The sequence below is a fragment of the Eublepharis macularius genome, chromosome 8 (assembly GCF_028583425.1).
Source record: "Eublepharis macularius isolate TG4126 chromosome 8, MPM_Emac_v1.0, whole genome shotgun sequence".
In the NCBI taxonomy this organism is placed as follows: Eukaryota; Metazoa; Chordata; class Lepidosauria; order Squamata; family Eublepharidae; genus Eublepharis; species Eublepharis macularius.
The window spans coordinates 30,487,489-30,509,157 of NC_072797.1; the positions used below are offsets into that span (position 1 = coordinate 30,487,489).

The following is a 21,669-nucleotide window of genomic DNA, read 5'->3' on the forward strand; positions in this document are numbered from 1 at the left end:
CAGAGAAATGTATAGGAGTTCATGTGGATGTTTAATTCATTGGGGCTTTTTTTCAGCTGGAACACGGTGGAATGGAGTTCCGGAACCTCTTGAAAATGGTCACATGGCTGGTGGCCCCGCCCCCTGATCTCCAGACAGAGGGGAGTTTAGATTGCCCTCTGCACCGCCGAGCCGAGATCAGGGGGCGGGGCCACCAGCCATGTGACCTTTTTCTCCAAGGGCAACCCACTGAGTTCCACCACCTCTTTTCCCAGAAAAAAAGCTCTGATCATACCCAATACTTCTATTCTCACAATTTTTGTCACGCCCCCCCCCCCCACGTTCTCCTCATGCAATGTGTGTTTTCTTTTTCTGGGAAAAATGGTCCATGGACAGAACTTGGTCTGAACAGCAATGAACACAGAAAGGGTTATGCGCTGCTGTCCATCTCCCTCTCCAAAGTTGCTAGTGGGCCTCCTCCACATGTGTTTGCGTGAAATATCTAGTGGTGCTCTAAATCCTCCAGGGAGACTGACAGCACAATAAATGTAGGGTTGAGCTTTCAGCTCCCAGCAAAGACTAATTTGACAATCTCAACAGATGGGGATTCTTAGGAAAGACTGAAGCATTGCACAGTAAGACCAGGCAAAATAACACAAAGCCAAGTAAAGGAAGACATTAATTTTTTAAAAAATGCTGAGAGTTTCTTAGAATCCAGGACAATCCAGGCCCCCAGGGGGCCAAAGAGTTATTGCAAGGTGTTCATGAATCAATCCAGTTAGGTTCTGCCTTCCCCCAGTCTTACTACCACTGAAAAGCAAGGTTAAAATGAAAATAAATAGGCAGCCATCAATTACTCTGCCAGGAATGAAAACTCACTGGGCATCAAAATGAATTCTCATGAGTACAGGATAACTGCTAGGTGTTAGCAAACAGATCATTCCAGACAGTAACTTCACCAGCAACTTCAAACTATACAAACATATGAAGCTCTCTTTTACTGTGTCAAAGTCATTAGTCTGTACTGTCCAACTTGATAGGCAGCAGTAACAACAAGAAACCCTTTGTTCCAAATATCTGTAATGTACCTTAATATATCTCTCACATTATTACTATGTATTACTATTACATGCATTATATTTTTTCAAAAGTATGTAACAGCTTTTGAAATTAATAAAATACAAATTCATTTAAAAGCGTCATAGTAGCTTTTGTCATTATGTATTTTATCAGTCAACAAATACTAACAATACAACTCTGATCAAGTGGGAATCTATGAAATTTTTTGACATTAAAGTCTTCATACTTGAAAAGGTTGGGAATACTGGTCTAGATCGGTGGCTCCCTGGTCACTTCAAATTACAAAAATGAAGAAGCTTTAAAAAAAAATAGAAACTGAATTACATTGTGAACAAGCTTACCTGTTTCCTGCTAAATCTGGTTAATGCAATTCCAGGGAAACGGGAATGAGCAATATGCCCGTGTTTTGGTGGCTCAAGTAATTCAAATTCACAATTGAGCCCTACAAAATGGCTAGTAGGAATTTTTAGAAAATCTTCCTCCAGGACTTTTGAACCCCCTTCAGCAACTGTAAAGTTCTGTACTTCCAATGGGATGAGCTTTGGGATGATGTCTACAGCAAGTTCTATTCCACTGATTGCCTGGATGCCATTAGTCACGTCCAATGAAAACTGATCTTGTAGTTGGTTGGGAATGGTCTGCACATACTGAATATTACCGTCATTGATATCTTGCTGAGTAAAGCTCAGAACAGGATTTTCTTCCCCAAGATAACCTTCCTCTGAAGTAAACTTCCGAAGGTACCCAAAAACTGGGGGTGACCTTACTGTGAACTTCAGCTCTGATGGCAAACTGTTTTCATGAACAACCTTTAAAAGTATAACAACAATGTATTAAAACATAAGACAGTTTTGCACAATTAGGCCTTAGCAAGGACAGCAGAGAGTATTCGTCTACCCATAGCATGATTACGTGAGCTTGTCCAAACTCCCTCTCAGATTTTGCATTCCTACCCTTATAGAAACATGGGAGGAATCATCTAGACAAATGGGTTGTTGGTGGCACTTTATCTTCACTCTGCTGGCTGGAGAAGCCTTTGATGAACATCAGTCTAGAACTTCCATGCATATGGAAGCCGCATGAACTGTACATTGCTAGAAATTCACCAAGTACAATCCAGTTCTGGCACAGAACATACTATCATATGAAGCTGTTTCATATGGAGTTAGACCATTGGTCCATTTAATCCAGTGCTGCCTACTATGACTGGCAGGGTTTCAATCAGGGTCCGTTTCACAGGACAACTACCTGGCAGCCATGGCAAGTCAGCTATGATACTCTTAACTTCCCCCAGCGACAGCAACTTTCCTCTCAGCAACAGTAATAACAACTTAGGAGTTGTTGCATATTTGGAACCCCAGAATGTAGGCTCTAAGAACCCCCACTAAGGAGCCACTGGGCTCAAATTCTGCTGTCCTACTGCAGACCAACACAGCGACTCACCCAAACTCACCACATAACCAAGTCAGAACTTGGCCCAGGAATTAAGAGATGAAAGGTTACAAAAAGATTGCCTACGGGCTGAGAATAAGATTGCAGAGTTGCAAACTACTGGTTAAGTATCTGGAGCAAGAGGTAAGTTAAGCAATTTGTGGTTAACCAGGACGGAATTTAGAAGTTTATTCCTGTGGGTTCTTTTACATGAATGTCTGGGAAATTGGGGAAGCTCTTATACAAAGTAACAATCAGAACAGAACTGCTGATTGCAGCAACGTGAAAAAATAGTCAAGACACGGACATGTGAAAATTAAGCATGTTGTTTCATTGAAGCACGTGCAGAAGAGACAGTGAGTGGCAAGAAGATTGTGTAACTGACCATTTGACCTGCTCTTTGCAAGTAATAGAACCATTGTCCTTTAAATTTGGACCACCAGTTCAGTGAAAGCTCAGAGCAACCCAGGTAGGGAGAAATTCAAGAGAGAGACCATCCCAAGAGATTAGACTTGTTTTTATACTCTTCAACACAGTTGAAGCAAAGCTAGGCACAGTCCTGAGTGTCTGCTAGACTTGTGCATGGGGGTTTACTTCATTTCTTTCATTTGTTTTTGTTTCCCAAAGGAACTGTTTTGCCACTGGGTTGTTTCGTATGACTTCATTATTGTTTCTTTCATTATCTTTTCATTTTCATAATTCCAGTTTGTTATTATTTCCCATTGGTTTCAATGGAAGAGCCTCAACCCTTTTCTTGGGTCTGTGCCTTCATGATTTCCCATCCAAATTGGACAAAACTCAGAGGGATTGTTGTACTCCCAAAGGACACACACACACTGCCAAATTTCAGAGTGATATAATAAGCCCCCCCCCCCTTTGAGGCAATGAAAAGCATCCATATGTAACATTAAAATCTATGGGAGATTTTATTCCAAATGGAAACAGCCAGCGCTGAAGCCACTTAGCTTTGAAAAACTAACACAATAAAGGGGCAGACTGACAAAAAATAGTACATGTGGTGATATAAGGAATATAACAATGGTTGCCAGGCCTGGCAAGCAGCAAGACACCAAGGGAGGACATGGGAGGGACAACAGTCAGTGATGGCATGAAGTCACTTCTGGGAAAACCCCCAAAGTGATGTCATGCTTCTCTAGGAATTGCTGAAAACTCTAGTGTTTTACCAAGATGTTTCTGGCTATTCCTAAAGAGATGTGGCATCATGTCATAGGCTCAATGGCCTTTTTTTTCTCCCGCCAGCACTCTGAGCAGTGGTAGAAAATGGGAGCTGGGGGTGGGGCATCCCTCCACCCACCCACACACTTGGAGACTGGCAGCAGTAAGGGAGGCAGGGAGTCATGCCTCCATAGGAGGACTTGGAGGTAGATTTGTTTGGATGGGAAGAAGGTCTGGAGAGCGGTAGGCAAGTAGAGAAGCGCAGACTACAAAGGAAAATTTGGTGCAGCAGCACAGGTACAGCAGTTGGGAGGATAGAGGAAAGCAAAGCCCCACCACATATCCTTCAAGCTTGGAATACCTCCCACATGTATGTAATCTTAGTGGCTACAGCTTGCAGGTAATCAAGTCCAGAGTCTCTCCTCCCTCCCCCAGAAGAACACTGTGCTCTCTCTATGCCTTTTATTAGGAACATGCTTCGTGCCTTGTAAAAGTGAAACTGCAATAGTAATTGAATGAATGCAGAATAAAACACAAAAAAAATCATGGGTTCTTTCATTAAAGGCTGTTTAGACAGGGAATTTGTTTCATTTTTATATTATGATAATAAGCAACTTTCCATTTTCATAATTACTGTAATTAATAGTGAAAGAAACACACAAGTCAAAACATGTTTTCTATCACTGAGAGTCTGCAGCTTTCATTTAGTATCCTTGATTTCTGCAGTGGAGATAATATGATGGGTTTTGTATGCTTTTTACTTTACAAATGCTAGAATAATGTGCTACAATGTTGAATGAACTTATTTGATTCATAAATCTAACCTGGAATGTGTGTAGTTGGTGCTGAATCCCGATTGGAATCCAGTAGAATGCTGAGGAGAATCTGAGCACGGAGAAGTACTGAGAAGCGTGGAACACAATATAACAGGGGAAACTATTTTTGTTGGAAAAATGCCCCCAAGAGATATGATTAGGGTGCCAGTTTTCCCCTTTGGAACACAGGGTCCCCTTTGGAACACAGCCTCCGTGGTTCCGGTTAATAGTTTTTTTAAAAAATCTTAAAACAGAATTTTAGCACAAAACACAAAGTATGACTCTGCCTAAAAATGTGTGTGTTTCTTATATTTTCATCCTGCTCGCCCTTCAATTGAAGGAAGGATCCTCTCAACAACTCATGAAGCTGAGACATGTGAGATGAATGCCCATGAATGTTTACTGAGAAGCAAGCTCCATTTTATTAAATGGAGCTTATTCCCTAAGTGTACTAAAGATTGCAGCCATGGTGACTGAATCCAGGTAGTCCAAATCCAACTGCTAACTCACGCCAGCTTTATTTCCTAATATAATTCTCAATATGCCTTCTATGTTATTAGTGTCAGTCTCTTCTGAATCTTCCTAGATGGCGCAATATCCCAGCTGAAGTCTAACAGGTTTGGAGTGAAGTGATGCTCTTTTTCCAGAACGATGCATCAGCTTCTTTTGAAATTTCTCTTTTTTAAAAAACTTATTATTTATTTTTATTTTTTCCAACAATAAACAACATAACAGTTTAAACAACCAACAAAACCATAACAATATATAGTAACTAGAACTGAGGTAGATTTAAACTGATGGAATCGAAATACAATTAACTATACTGTTGAAATGTCTAATAGCATTAAACATTTTGGCAACAATTATTATTTGTTCAGATTAAAGTTCAGGTTAATATGAGGACAGCTCAGGTGTAAATTTCAGACACTGGCCCACTGCTGATGTCAAAGCAACACAAATGTAGCTTATCTGGTATCTTGAACTTTCTCAGCAGAAAAAAGGCCAAAAGAGACCCAGTTTCAAGGAGCTAAGAGCATATAAACTGCACTGGGAGTCCACAGTGACACCCACCAGTCACCAAAGTCCTCTACACATGCAATCCATTTGCATATTCAATCAATGCATGTACGGCAGGAGCCGAGCTGGAAAGTGAATTGGCCTCATGCTTGCAAACACGCCATCTACACACGGAAGAAGTGGACATGCATCGACGATGTTCCCATGATTGGGAATGCTGCTTTTTTAATGGTTCCATCCTGATTTCAGGGAGGCAGATTATGTGGGTAGACTTTCTTCGCTAAGGAGAGCGAACCAAACACCTTTGCCTCACTTACTAACAGGTGAGAAAAACCTTTGAAAAAAGATCACTTTTATACACTACACGGGCATTTTTAACAGTCCTTGTAGGAGGTATCTTAACTTCCTTTCATTATAATAATAATTGTCTTAACTTTTTATTATGATAATTATAAAATATATACATATATATAATGTTAATTTTTTTATAATCTATATTAGTTAACACTAAATAATTATTATTGATTATATAGTTTACTAATTATTGGATGATTTAATAATGAGGGTTTGTTTGTGTTGTATATCTGGAAACCATATTTTAAATGTTATATGGTCTTTGTATTGTGACAGTCCTTGTAACTCATAATCTTCAATCTTTTCTTTTAAATTTTTGTTCCCCTCTCCCTTTTTCTTTCTGTACCCTTTAATCTGTTTTAAAAATAAAATAAAAAAGAAAGAAGATCACTTTTAGATGAGGACCAAAGACTAAAAGAAGAATTAAGACCAACAGATTTCCCTGGGCACAAAGTTCCACAGCCTCAGTACCTTTCACATATAATCATCATGGCTTTTTTTCTGGGAAAAGAGGTGGTGGAACTCAGTGGGTTGCCCTCAGAGAAAATGGTCACATGGCTGCAGCGCGGAGGGCAATCTAAACTCCCCTCTGTTTGGAGATCAGGGGGTGGGGCCACAAGCCATATGACCATTTTTGAGAGGTTCCAGAATTCCGTTCCACCACGTTCCAGCTGAAAAAAAGCCCTGATCATCACCCATTCCACCACTGACAATGAAGGATCATGAAGGAGAGCATTTGCAGAATGTGGAGAAGGGCTCAGTGGCTTAGAAAATTTTCCCTCGGATGATATTGCAGAGCCCAGTGTTTTTCATGTGATGCCTATTGAGGAGCTTGATGGTACTTTTTTGCCAACCTGGTTTCTAACTCCTTCCACACTGCTTCTGCATCCTTTGTCAAGTTCTTTTTCTTTGTCCTCCCTTCTTCTCACAACTCCTTCTTTTCTCTTTCCTTTGTCAATTCTCACATTCCTTCTTTCTCCGCTCTCCTCCCACTTCTCCCTTGAGTCCATCTGTCTTTAACCCTTACATGATTCTTTCTCATTCTACTTCAAGATGTCCTGAAAGGGTGAAGAGGTTGTAATGGAGGCAATATAAATGGCAGTGGGGAGAGCCAAACTCCAGTCATTTTCTGCAAAGTCCAGGCTGTAGCTGCAGCTTAAAGAGTGAGAGGTTCCTGGGCTCACAGCTTGGCTCCATTTGACTTCATTAAAGTTGTGTATTTGCAATTAGCTTGCCACAACATTTCCAAGCAGCAGAAGCAGAAGAGACCCTCACTATGACCAATGAAAATAATGAGGTGAGCCAGAAAGAACACAGAAAGAGAAGAAGGATGGCGTATTTACACTTCTAGAGTTTCAGCCAGGGGAACCTACTCCATTTTCCAGGTACATGCCATAAAGAGAATACATTCATCTAGTTAAATACATTGTGCACAGACTCCTCCATATCAGCTTTAACTGGGCTCCCCTACCAGAGTCCCCAACCTTGCAAAGAATTGCAGATGGCAGCTAAGGCCATCCATCACAATTTATTTTAATTGGATATTTATTGACTAGACTTCTATACTACTGCTCCTCCAGGTTCAAACTGAATCAAACTGACTGAAAACCAACAAGGACCTGGCATACTAAAAACAATAACAAAATTAAAACCAAGGCAAGAAAAAAGTCTTGCCTAAATATTAGTAAGCTTAGGCAGTTACACTACTATCTTCCTAAATGTTTTTAGTTCCCTACAAAAGCTGAAATCTTCCATTATTCACCATGAAAATTTCATGTAACCAAAATTTTATTTTAAAAGGACATATGAGAAGAAGGTTAGAGTTAAAGCTCCTCGTGGCGGCCATTTTGTGGTGGCGCCCACTGCCCTTTCTCAAAATTCCAAAAGTGCCTGCAGGCTCAACAAGGCTAGGGACACTTGGCCTAGCCTGTTGTTTTCCATTTTGTACTTGAGAGTTCTTTTTCCTGTATTAAAAGTTAACAGAATTTCATTTTCTTATGTAACCCCTCGTCTCTTCCACTCAAACAATAGGAAAAAAAATCTCACTTTTATCAATCCTACAGTACACAAAAGGAAATACGTTTGAAGTACAATGCTATAAATAACCCCACATGAAATATTTGGGCTTACCAGCAATTTTTCTTTACTGATTTTAACTGGTTTTCCTTCTTCAACCAAGAAGTTGCTGTTCTGTACAATTGTAGGTGGGCGCTGGTGACTTTCCAAGTACATACGAACATTCATTCCGGCATCCAACTGGACACCTTTTAGGTAAACTGTAAAGTTAAATGTGTCCATCAAATTGTTACTGTCATCATGTCTGTAAGTTACATGTCCACTATTGAGATCATGCTGAGTGAATGTGCCCAGAGTTAAATTATTTACAAAGACTTGCCCATACTTTGGAAACAAAAACATCTCAAATATAATTTCACGGTCACTTCTAATGTCTTGGTTTGTGGTAGCACTCAAGTTAGCTGCAGTGATCGTTCCCTCTCTTCCTTTCTGGATCAATAAACCCGTATTGTTTACTAGATGGATGTAGGGATCTGATGCACTTACTTCTAGCAGTGATGAGGTATAGTGCTTCCCATCCGTTACAAATAGCACAAAACGACCATAGTCTGCCCCACGGTGCATAAACAGGACTTGCTTTTGTGCTAGATCTCCTTGCTTGAACTGATAGAGTCTGTGGGAGGTCTCATTTGCAAGAACCAAATCTCCGTTAGGAATGCCACGCCTGGTATACAACAACTGTTTGTCATCAAAATCAGTATCAGGGTCATGGTAACAAAGATCAGCTAGGGTCAGGAGTCTCTTCCCATTCTTAACTACATGGAATACCTTATCTACCACACGTACCGGTTTCTCATCATTTTTTAACTGGATAGAAATGTTAAATTTTATATTTGCTGATAAAGGGGGTTCCGTTTCTACATCAGAGCTCACCCACTCCTCAGACTCTACTGTTGATGCTATAATATAAATCTCATCATACAGAGTCTCAGAATCATCATGTATATACATAAGACGTCTACCAATTATATCCTTATTTGTGAAACTACTTATATTACTGTTACTTTCCAGAGAATCCGAAAAATTAATAAGTGACAGTTTCCCATGATGAGGACTCTGTGTAACTTTATATTGGAAGGTCTTATTGCTGAGGGTCTGTGCAAACAATTCTGATCTTGTTATCAATTTTCCTTCACCTTCAGTAACAGTGAGGCCATTGTTTGTCAAAAGAATTTGTCGTGAGTCTGTTTTAATATTAATATTGAAATCATAGACATTTGATACCACATATTTTGTAGAAATGAGGAATCTAAATGAGTCCTGAGTTTCCTCACGGGGCCTATGGATTAACTGGTATTGTACTTTATAATCATAAATGTCCTGTTGGCTGAAGGATGAATTGACTTGCAGAGGTATGTTATTAAGCAGAATATTTCCTTTTTCAGGCAAGGATTGCAACTTGTAGTGAAATTCATTTTCTGGCACTTGTATTTCCTCTATCACAGTGAGAAGATTATCTGAATTAAGATATTCGTTCTTGGCTTTATCAATTACTAATGGCACATTTCTCTTTAGATTATACCTCAGCCATTTCACTGTAACTGGAAAAAGAAACTCTTCACTTGTTTTGTTGAGAATTTTAACTTTAAATGTGAAGTGTTCCAGGGCATTATCTTGCTGTATCTCATTGAAGGTACAAGCATATCTCACACTACTGCGTCCAATAGAGCGTTGAGAAAAAGAGTATGTTTTTTTCCAGTCTCCATCAGCATGGTGCCTCTGAATTTCTCCGTATTTGGGCAACTGTGTGATTTCATAGCGTATCTCCAACTCTTGTTGGAAGGCATTGGTTTCAACAGCCAAATGGCTGAGTGTGATCAAAACTGTATCACCCTGCAGAACCTCAACCCCTGTGTTGATGATCAATTTGTAATCCAGAGGAACAGCCATGACACGCAACACGACTGTGTTGCTGACCTTCTCACCATCGCTTGCTCGTAGAACAATTCTGGAGTTCTTCACACCAGTGTGGACAAAGAAAACTTTGCCATGTTTTAAATCCTCATAAGAAAAATCAGTGATAGCCTTTCCAGGAGTCTGGGAATTTTCCAAAAACCCTGCATCTGTATTCAAGTTTCCAAGGACTGCAATACTGAGGCCTGCAGAACTTGTATCTGTGTCTGAAATATTTACAGAATTCACACTCAGACATTTCTTGGAGTGTTCTAGCAAAATAAACAAGTTTCCATTTGGGAGGGTGAGTTCTGGGGCATCATTGATTGGCCTAACTGTAACGGTAAACATGTAGTCTTTCTTGCCTTGCAGATATGGAGGCATCTCTTTTTTACTGCTTGTAGAAACTGAAAAAGTAAAATAATCATAGCTTTCTTCAGAGCCATCATGCATATATAGAACTCTGCCTTGCCACAAATCTAGCATGGTAAATGTAGACTCCTCCTGTTCTGAGTCAACATCCAGCCTCAACTGGCCATGGGAAGGCTGTTCTTTAATTTTAAAAATAATTTGTGACTGACGAATCCTTAATTTCTTGAACTCCACATTTACTTTAATGTGCTTAGATTCAAGAGTGGCTTGCCCACCTTCTGGAACAATCAAGTTGTTTACAACCACAAAATGGTCATGAATACCTTTCTCATGGAGTTTGGAGTCCCCAGTACCAGTGGCAGAAGTGGGTCCCGCCATTCCAGCAAGCTGTTTTTCAGGAGCTACAACAAAAGGATTTTTAACAAAGGTACTCTCCGTTTTGCATCCAACTGAAATATCCTTAGTCACAAGAACATTCCTCAAGGATTTCCTTTCCAAGTCTATTTTCAAATCTCTCAGGCAGCCTCTGAAGGATCCTCCTTGTGCATATTTCCCAGATAACGAAGTTAACCCTCGTTTCATAACTTCTTCCCGGATATTATCATCTACTCCACCTATATAAACAGGGCCCTTAAGAATAGGAAGCGTACTGTGCAAAGGCAATAACTTTTTCACTGTTTCCTTTTCTAATGTGAGTTCAATATATTTTGCAGAAAATTTTAGTCTGACAGAATGCCACTGGTTACCATGCACTGGACTAAGAGAAGAAAGCTGAATTTTATTCTTTCCCTTTCCAATATGAGCTTTAATCAGATCATTTTCAATTTCCATTGCAAGGAAGTCTCCCACTTGCCCAGAAGTGTAAAGCAGCAGGCCTCTTGGAGCTGTGTTTTGTACTGTACATTCCAAAATTCCCTCCTCCTGAACATTCCATGAAGGAAAAGAAACATAGGACTTAGAACTAAAGAAACTTATGGGGTCATCTTCACTAGCAAAAAATTCATCACTGCAGCCCAGTGACACTTCATGAAAATGTGTTAATCTCGGAGAAGGTCTTAGGGATGCTAAGACATTGTGCTTGTTAAATATCACATCTTCAATGCATCCTCGGAAATTAACTTGTGCACTGTGAAGGTAAGAGGCATTCAGGCTGCCACTGCCACCAATGTAGAGGCCATGCTGGGTGTTCAGTTCAAATAAACCATCTGGCATTTTTGTCCTTGCTTGATGGTGTTTGTCAATTGCCATTGAAATGTCATCAGTTTCATGATGGACTTCCACAAGATGCCATTTTAAATTATTCAGCTGGGAGTTTCTCTGGGAATGCAGAACTCTCTTGGCGGCTCCAAGATTTATTGTCACCTGCAAAAAATGTTTTTAAAAACATTGGTTTTTTTAAAAGTCAATATATGTATGAATTAAAAGATAATTAAGGGAACTGCATGCACCATACAAAATACTTTTGGTTAGAACCAAAGACTCTGTTCTACTAATTGAGAGACTTTCTTCTTTTGGAGTTAAATTTCTTCCTTAATAGCTTTTGGATCCCATTCATTTTTTTTATTCAATACCTTTAGGAATCCCTGACCTGGATAGCCCGGGAAGCTGATCTCGTCATATCTTGGAAGCTAAACAGGATCAGGCTTGGTTAGTAATTGGATGGGAGATGACCAGGGCTGCAGAGGGAGACAATGGCAAACCACCTCTTTTAGTCTCGTGCCTTGAAAATGCCAGTGGGGGGGGGGTCACCATAAGTCAGCCATGACTTGAAGGCACTTTCCACCACCACCATCTTTAGGAAAGGCAAAAATCTACAGACTCTGCAGATTTTCATATACATATGATATGGGTAGGAATTTGCATGCACAACATCCTAGATTCAGTCCCCAGCATGTCCAATTAAAAAGGATCTCAGGGCAGATATTGAAGGCTGCCCAACTTGAGAATACGGGCAGTCAGTGCCAGCAGACTGTACTGGGCTAGAATAATCAATGATCCTAACCTTTAAGGAAGAGTCATCTTCTGATAATCTTACCTGCACATTTCCAGAATGTAATTCCACCAATAAATAACTTTCTGTTCCAGCTGCAAGGAAAAGCATTCCTGTTGGTCTACTGGTTCGAAAGCGTAAATGCAGAGATGTTGTGGAGGATGATTCCGCAATACTGAACTGTATGTAACTTGCACCATAGAAAGATACTGAAAGAACAAAGGATGACTTCATGGAATGTTTGTTTATATAACATGTTCTCCTAATATTTTGCAGAGATAAAGTATCTAGCATTAAAATTAGCATAAGTAGGAATTCTTTGTTTCCTCAGTCTACCAGAATTACTACTCTGAACTCAGAATTTCTAGACAATCCTACAAGAAACATTACCACCAGTCAGCGAGAAAATGGAAAATCAATTTTATCAGTACACTAATGATGGAACACTTTTTTCTTTCTCATCCACACAAAAGAGGTTGTTGCCATGGCTATTTAGCATTTGCATCAAGATTCAAAGGACTATGGATAATTGGCTCCCTCTGTGGCTCTGTACAGGCCACTGGCTCCAGTCCTACTTTCTTCCCAACCTACCTGAGGCCGACAAACACAACATGTAGTACAGTTTTCCCAGGACTGCCATTTAAAATACCAGATAGTGGAATGCACCCACATAAAAAAGTATCAGTGGATAGAAAAATGCCAAGTAAAAGGCTAGAAGGGAATTCTTCTCTTTGACATGGTTGTTCCACATAAGCCAGAGGTTTTAATTATGCAGCACTTTTAGTTATGCAATCCATCGCTTTAATCAATACACTTTAATCAATACATTATTGTTTTCTATTATATGGAGAAATTACCTTAAAATGCTGTGGCAAGTTTTTGAAATGTATAAAAAAAACTATAATGATTCTGTGTGGAAAGAGTAATGTTTAGGAATAAGATTATGAAGTAAAAGTTATGAGGTAGAAGTGGTTTTGATTTTATTTGCAGGAGTAATTTTCAAGATTGTAAAGTATCGAGGCCTCTGTGGGCAGTCTGACAAGTAGTAGTATAAATAATATATGCAGGGAACAGAGAGATCCAACTGGGTCTCATAGGATTCCCAGTTGCCCACCAGTGGCGGGCAATCTCCCGGGGTTTGTTCCATTGTCCATCAATTGCTGGTGATCAGCCGGAGGTGGCAAACCACCTAGCGATCGCCAGCCACTAGAAGGCAACCCAAGTAAGTGCACAGCGGGCATGTTCCCAGTGGGGCACAACAATGTCACTTTCTCTAGTGGATTAAAACGCATGTCCCAGAAAAACATCTCAAGATGGTAGTTGTTGCTCTGTGTCCTTCTGGATGGAGTCCCTCCTAAATTCTGAAGTGATAGTCCATAGGCAGGCAACCATTTCGGCCTAAGTGGTCACCTTCCCAAATGCAGTATGAAGAGAGTGGTGTGTCCCCTAACCAGGGCTTTTTTTCTGGGAAAAGAGGTGGTGAAACTCAATGGGTTGCCCTCGGAGAAAATGGTCACATGGCTGGTGGCCCCGCCCCCTGATCTCCAGACAGAGGGGAGTTGAGATTGCCCTCCGCGCCGCAGAGCACGGCACGGAGGGCAATCTAAACTCCCCTCTGTCTGGAGATCAGGGGGCGGGGCCACCAGCCATGTGACCATTTTCAAGAGGTTCCGGAACTCCGTTCCACCGCATTCCCCCTGAAAAAAAGTCCTGCCCCTAACTAAAGTAAGGAGGGAGATGAGGTCCAGACCTTCTTGAAGCAAGCCAAACCCCGGCAGTGCTGCCAGTGTTTCAGGGATTCACCTTGGACTTGGCTGGTGGCTTGGAAGCAATAAGGAACATAGGAGATGGTGTTCCTGCTAGCATGCATGCCAGGTGTTGCCTCTTCCTGTGATAGTCCCACATCCTTTCTCTGGATGTTAAATCCATTCCAAGACTGTGAGTATTGGAAGGTGAAGAGCGATCTTTCTCAGGAGAAAGGTAACAGTGGTTTAACTGATTAACTGATACAACGCTTTCTTTTAAGGATGATAAAGATCCTGGGCCAAGCGTTCACAGAGATATCAAAACACTATTAGGAATGCTAGTTTCTCATGTGGGAACCAAACTATGCTAGGAATTAGCTATTGGTGTTCACTTGAGCCAGCAAATGATGTGAAAATCAGGTCACGGGGTGAAGGTTGCTCAAGTTGGCTGCGGCATTTGTTGCCCAGTTAGATTAACTACAAATAGATATTTTGTTTGCACTGCTTCCTGTTTTGGAATCATGCACAAAATAATTAACGATGACTAGGTCCGGTTACTCGCTGACTTGTTAGCTAGCATATTGTGGCTATGCCTCCCCGCCCCATATCCTTATGAGGGCAGTATTTTCATCAAAAACTGAGCTGGATGAAGAGATTGAGTGGAAATGAGTCTGCAGATGGGTTGTGCATTTTTTTAATGCTCTCCCATGTAAATTGTTTTGAGAAACTTGGGTTGGGAAAATGGTATATAAATACAAGTAGTAATTTTTTTAAAAAAACCCTATCATACTGGGGAGAAAGGTGAAGCCTAGAACACTCTCTGTGCTGTACCAGTTTTTTTTTAATTTGCAAGTAGTTTTCTTGACATTGGCAATCATTCAGGCATGCAATCCTCTAACTGCAGTCCATTCTACCACTTTATGATTCTACCACTTCACTCTGCCAACTCTGGGTTGGGAAATTCAAGGAGATTTGGGAGCAGAGCCTGAAAAATACAGAGTTTAGAGAAGGAAAGGAATTCAGCAGGGATATGATGCCGGTGAAGCCACCTTGTAAAGCAGCCATTTTCTGTACTTTACTCAACAGCCAAATTACACTTAGTTTGAGAAAGATGCAGAAAGTTGGTTGGGTCCAGCCAGCTTTTCCGCTCAGTCTTCCCCAATTCTTTTCTTTACTACCCCCTGCATCCCACATGGCTTTTGTTCATGCCGGCCTCATGATCTCCAGCACAGCCATTTTGGGTGGTCAAAGGGGACAGCTCCTCCCTTTTTCACCAAGCTGGTTTGGAGCCAACCCAGCTATCAAGATAACTATCCTCTATTGAATACACTGCAAGGAAAAGTCATTCACAAGATTACAAAAGTACTGATTGTAGCAATTAACAAGCAGGGACCTGTGAGACACTCATGGGGGAAGGGCAATTCCAGAGCAGTTGGAGCCCACTGCTGCCCCCGTTCACTTACCCCTTCCCCACCACTCTCCCCATCTGCTCTCTTCCCCCTTCCCTACTACTCTGCTCATCTGCCTGACTCACAGGGCTGTTGCTGTGGGGGGCAGCAGCAGCACCTCCTCCTCCTCCCTTTCCCTCCTCCTCTCCCACCCACCTGCAGCAATGGCAGCAAAAGGGGTACAGCAGAAACGTCTCCTCCCCTTCACCTGCCTGCAGTGGCTGCCGCTGTTCCTCCTCACTTGTTTGTCTGGCTGGCCCTGCTCACCCTCCCCCACTTGCCCACCTGCCTGTCCTCCTGGCTCCTATGGCTGCTCCTCCCTTGAAAAAAATGGTAGTCAAGATTTGTGACATTGCTTTGCAAGAACTTGGTACTTTCATTTTTTTAAAAATTGTACTTTTCTATATACTTGAGGAGTCCCACTAGGTCTGTAGAAAAACACCCCATCTGTACTGGGGCCTGTTCTCTGAGCCTATAAATCTGCACAGAGCCATGTTCAGAATTAGACATAGGAAGCCTCCGCATATATGTCATCAGCTGCAGCTGCAACTTATTTATAAAATCCCTCCACCTCATAATTTCTAATGACTGCAAAACATTCAACAATCACCTTTTTAAAAAAAGTCTTATTAACTTTTTTCAAGACTTGCAGCAGGATTTGCGTCCAGTGACACCTAAGAGACCAAGATTTTCAGGGTACAAGCTTTTTAGAGTCAGTTCTCCCTTCTTCACCACTAAGGTACCACTGGACTCAAATCCTGTTGTTCTATTGCAGACCAACATGGCTATGCACCTAAAACTACCTTCAAATCTTGTGACACTTTCATCCTTGTAGTCCATTTCATATCAGATAGCAAATCATAGGATCAAAGAACCCTGCGAGGGGACCGACATTGCCTCTGGAGAAGTTAAATTCTCATGTATTTACTGAAAAGCCAATGCCTAAAGGAACTGAAATAAATGATCGCAGTTTGTGAATGTATTTAATTATTAATTGACGGCATTTCTTCTGTGGAATGTGGAGCAAAGGACAGAAGGGCTGCAATGCAAAAGGAAAATAGGCAAAAAATCTCCCTGTATCTCCGTACAGCTCATCCACTTCAGCAAAAGACACGGGAAGTGACTTCTGCCCTTCTGGCTGTAGCCCTTCATGAAATTTCAAAATGTCCCTTCACAGTGGTGAAAGGAGTTGCAGTAGAAAGGTGTAAAAGAAAAAAAATCGCAACCATGGGTGTGTTCCATCTGTGGTTCATTAGGATCCAATCCAACAACTTTAGCAGGAATTCTCCACAAAAAAATGAGCCATGATTTTGCACTGGCACAACTGAGATGTAACAGGTGCCACTTATGTTCTCTACCTGCAATCCCTTCTTCCTTCTTCCAGTAGTGAAGCCCCTCCTAAACTGCTTTTGTTACAAATTTCTATAACCTACGAGTGTCGTGAGCCAGCCTGGCCAGGGTCAGTCTGGTATGTTACTACCTGCCAATGAGTCTTCCTCGGAGGCCGAGGAGCCAGCGGATCCAGCCCCGGTGGCTGAGGAGCCAATGCCAGAGCCAGCTGCGATGCCAAGAGAGCTTGTGGCGGAGCAGCAGGAGGTGCAGCCAGGGACCTCGGGAGAAGCTGCCAGAGGCGAGGACGAGTGCAGGGGAAAAGGGACACTGGCACCGGGAAGGGCTGAGTCTCCCGAGCCAGCTACAAGATGGAAGACCCGAGCTAGGGCAGCTGTGTGGGAGAGAGACAGGAGCACACGCCTGCAAGCACAGTGTGGGGCGGAACTGACCCTGGAGAGCGAGACGAGTCAATCAGAGGAAGAGAGAACACCTACCCCTTGCCCTCCCAACCGGGGAGGAGTATAAAGGGAAGATGCTGAGCAGAACTCAGTGTGGAAGCAACCTAGCTCGCCACTCCCTGCGACCTGAGCCTCATGCCTGGAAGCCTCGCACCCCGCCTTGAGCGCTGCTCCTCATTGGACTGACCTCCTGGATTCTGACCTCAGCTTTGCATTGGACCTCTCGCCTGCCTACCCCGCATGCAGATTGACTTCTTTGGACTTGATCTGGACTGCTGACTCTCGCTCTTAACGGACTGCCTTGCTCTTAACCTGCCTGGCCAACTAGTGAGCCGATGTACGGAGCCGATGTACGGAATGTGTGCCCCCAGCCTGAGCGTGACAATGAAGCCGTGTGGAGGATGCATTAAACAGATGATACATCAATTCATTCCCCATATATAAAAATCAATTTCCCTACCAGCATCTCTTCTGATAGAAGACGACCCTGCTCTTCTTAAATTTACGGGATTCAAAAAATCGCATTGGGAGTTGCTTGGGACAGGAAATGTTGGTAGGGAAATGCTGAAAACAATGCCGTGGACTACAGACATGCACTTCTGAATCATGCCCAAGAGTGCAATGCAAATCCCATTATGGTCAATTAAAAACCCTACCCGTGATTGTAATGCTTTTGGGTTACTTCCCAAGTCTTTTAATTATGTATGATAAGCAAGACAGCATATAGGCAAACCACTTTACATTTCATATCATAGCCTCCAAGTGGCAACAGATCTTCCCTCTTCTACAGGCGGAGGTTACTGAGTCATCTATAATGCCATATGGCTATATCTAGCATGATTTAATTTAGAATCTCATTACTTTAGACATCTGATCTTGCACATTCTTTGCCTAGAATGGAGAACTGCCTCACAAATAGCTCAATTCACAAATCAGTTCAAATGAAGCACTTGGTTTTAAACTGAGAGAGGAACCAAATTGGTTCAAATGATGCATTTTATAGGGCCAACTGTGCTGGTGAGGTTAGTACACTTTTGAAATACACCAAACCCTTAGGGAGAATTCTGTGAATTCTGCCTGGTAACACACTAATGCAGTTTGTTCAATACTAAAATATGAACTGAGGGGAAAATAGGGTGAAATATGTCACCTTGTTTCATAACAATGTTCTCTCTTATACCCTCTATCATGTAGATATGCGGGAGATCCAAGATCAGATGCAGTACACCAAATGGATACTTCATTCCCTGAAGCACAGAAAAACAACTAGGAAAAAAACACAAAAGCATCTCCTAGGAAGACAAATCCACTTCAGATGGGTGACAATATAGAGGAATTCCAAGTGGCAGCTTGGAAATGTGGGTCTCCCACTCGGGCTGTACAGTGAGACAATACAGTAATGACAACTTAAAACATACTAATATGTGCAAACCCTGTACCAATTGTGCTATACACAATATATGTATAGTGAAACTGGCATGTTATATGTACACAGTATATAAATGCTGGAACACCAGCCCTTTTGGCTTCCCAATACATGCACAATATGCAAAATGGAATGGATTTCTGCTATAAATGGCAACCTAAATGTTGCTCACATGTTTTATTTTTACGCAGAGAACTAGCCTTTGTGTAGGAAAAATCCCATCTGAAGTGGCCTTAAATGTTCAGCATGTTTAGCAGAAGATCTTTGAACATAACCTGGTCAACTGTGGTGCACTGCAATTACCATCAATCACCTCAGCAGTTAAATTTTACACACACACGCCTTCTAAACTACAAATATAAGAATGTAAGGGCACATGGATTTGGTTGCATGTCTTTGGGAAGTCACCATATACATAAAATAAGAAAGTACTACATTGTGTATATAAGTTGGTCTGATGTATTTATACTGCAATGGATCGTCCCAGCACATCCCGGAATTGCGCTAAACTTCCGTCAAGTACAGCATTTTTCTAGCGTGACTTCTGACTCACCGCGCTACAAGTCAGAAATTGTGCTAGAAAGACGCTACACTTCCGGATATTTAGCGAAAGTTTAGCGCAATGCCGGGACGTGTGGATTCAGCCCAGGTCTTACGAAAGCCTATGGTGGAATAAACTTTGTTAAAGGTGCTATTGGACTCGTTTTATTCTGTCACAGACTAACAAAGCTACCCATCCGGTACTAGGATTCTAAAAGGACGAATCTAGTGGCCCACGGGGAGCTGAGGCAGCTAGCCAAGCCCCCTGGCGTCTGGTGGGGCCCACTGCTGCCGACTCCCTACTTGTGCATCTCCTCTGATGCCTGGCTGCCCTCACACCCTTCCACTGCCTGTTTGCGAGTGCTTCGTCACTTCTGCTCCCAGCTGCATAGGCTGCCTAGCGCATGTGGGTCGTGAGCATCAGCATTCCTGGTGGCCATGGCAGTGACACTCCTAGCTGCACCCACCACATTGCATCCCTGGGGAAAGAGCAAGTAAGAAGTGTGGGCATTATAACTGCAGGTGGTGGGAGAACTTGCAAGCGGGCAAAGGAAGGATACACAACAGGCAGGGGCAGGATGGTAAGAAGGGGGCCGTAGTAGGGGACACTGGGTGCCCGTGAGCACTCTCTGCCCAGGGCCCCCAAAATCTGGAACCTGCCCTGCCCCAGCGGCATGGCACTGCACAGAACAGTTGCCCCAGTTCTAGTTTACTTCTTCTCCCCTTTACAGATCCACTCAAGCATCCCTAATTTTTTCAGGTTGTGGATCAGCAAATAGCTTCTGAACGACTATTCAACAAGAGTTTAAGGGATGCCCAGAGTTTAATATCTGCCATTTTCAAGCAGGAATCTGGCTGAAAATCCGTTTTCAATTTCACTGCTCATTCCTCGAGCACAAGAAGCAATATACAAGAATGCCTCTGTGCATGGGCAGACCACATTTTTCAAACTACTGAGCCTGACTCCCTCAGCCCTCGACAGCGAGGATTTTAAATCTAAGGAAATCAAGGCCCGCAGCACACACCTCGATTTTAAGGAAGTTCAATCACTAACCCGGCCTCACTTTATTGTGACATCCTTTGGCGTCAAAACTCATTTTCAAGAGGGTTTGGGGGGGGGGGGGTTCGTTGGTTAAAAAAACACAACCCTCAGGAAAGACACATACTGAGGTTTAATTTTTGCGTTCGCTTTCATTCCTGGTTGTTCGCTTGATCGTGATTCCACCTGGCGCGGCCGCCACAAGAAGCATGCATTGTGCCCACATCATTATTATTTTGTCTTCTCCCAGCGCCAGCTATCTGCCGATGCCCGGCTACGGTTGGCACGAAGCAACGCAGCCGCCGCAAGCGCTGCCAAGCGCTGCATTCCTGCAAGTTGCAGCCGGGACTGGGCGGTCCTCTGCAGGCGCGAGAAGCTGGGAGGAAAGGCGGGGCGAAGCGGCCGGCCAGCCCTCGCCCGGGAAGAGCCGTAAGATGGCCCGCGCCGCGCCGCGCCGCGCTCGCCCCGCCCGCCAGCCCTCCCTCGCGGCTGCAGGCGCGGCGGCAGCTGGAGTGGCTTTCGGCGGAGCGGGATTCCCAGCCCTACCTGCGAGCGCCTCTCGGCTGATGGCGAAGAGCAGGAGCAGGGCGCCCCTGGCAGCGCCGCGCGGGGCCATGCCGCCCCGTCCACAGGGGAGGCGGGCGGGCGACGGGGCGGCCTTGCGGAGCGCAGCCCGTTCACGGCGCCAGGGCCGGAGCTCCGCCCGCCGACAGCTGCTGGTGTGCTCGCTCAGGTCGGGTTACACAGAGGGGCGAGGAAGGGGGGAAGAGCAGGCCAGGCGGAGCTGTGCAGGAGCCCTTGGCAATACCGAAGGCTTCTGCCTGGCGCTGCATCTCGGAGCCTTTATATATATATATATATATATACACACACACACACACACACACTCCGGTTGAATTTTCGGTTACCAACTTCCAGGCGGGACCGGGAGTGACAAGTGAGCTCCGGACAGCACAGTTCCCCTGGAGAAAATGGCAGCTTCGGAGGCTGGTGTCCATGGCGTCACATCCCTGTTCATCTCACTTCCCCGCGCCCCCTCCCCAGCTCCACCATCAAATCTCCAGGATATGCACAGTGGTTTGCTGTGTGGGTTGTAAATTAGCATTCTACTGGTTCGAATCCCACTCCTGCCATGAGCTCAGCAAGTGGCCTTGGGTTAGCCGCTCCTCTCAGCCCCAGCTTCCCATCTGTATCGAGGGGATCATTTGAAGGAGTCCCTCCCAAAGGCACCCAACTACTCCCACACCATCTATAAGCAGGGTTTGGGGGGCCCTGGTCACAGCAAGAGGTTGGTGCCGAGAGCAGCAGCATAGTAACGTCTCTAACACTGTTGCAACACTAGCTCTGTTACCCCACTGTGATTCTCAACTCTCTGGAGAAAAAAAATGCCCTGTCCCTTTAATAGAGGCTTAATAGATTGTTATTTGCCTAAAACACTTCAGCTGCATTCTTCCACACAGCAAGCCTTTGAAAAGAGGCCAGGACATTTTTTTTCCAG

The 21,669-nt window shown here is 43.3% G+C and overlaps 1 protein-coding gene across 1 annotated transcript in view; it reads right to left on the bottom strand.

The window, feature by feature from the left end:
• The window catches only part of LOC129335226 (chondroitin sulfate proteoglycan 4-like), a 48,756-nt gene extending 27,969 nt beyond the window's left edge, over positions 1-20,787 (bottom strand). The window contains 4 exon segments of the mRNA XM_054987689.1: positions 1,401-1,868; positions 7,983-11,555; positions 12,229-12,392; positions 20,718-20,787. Of these exon segments, the coding sequence (XP_054843664.1) occupies positions 1,401-1,868; positions 7,983-11,555; positions 12,229-12,392; positions 20,718-20,787 (4,275 nt within the window).
• Positions 20,788-21,669: the final 882 nt, after the last annotated feature.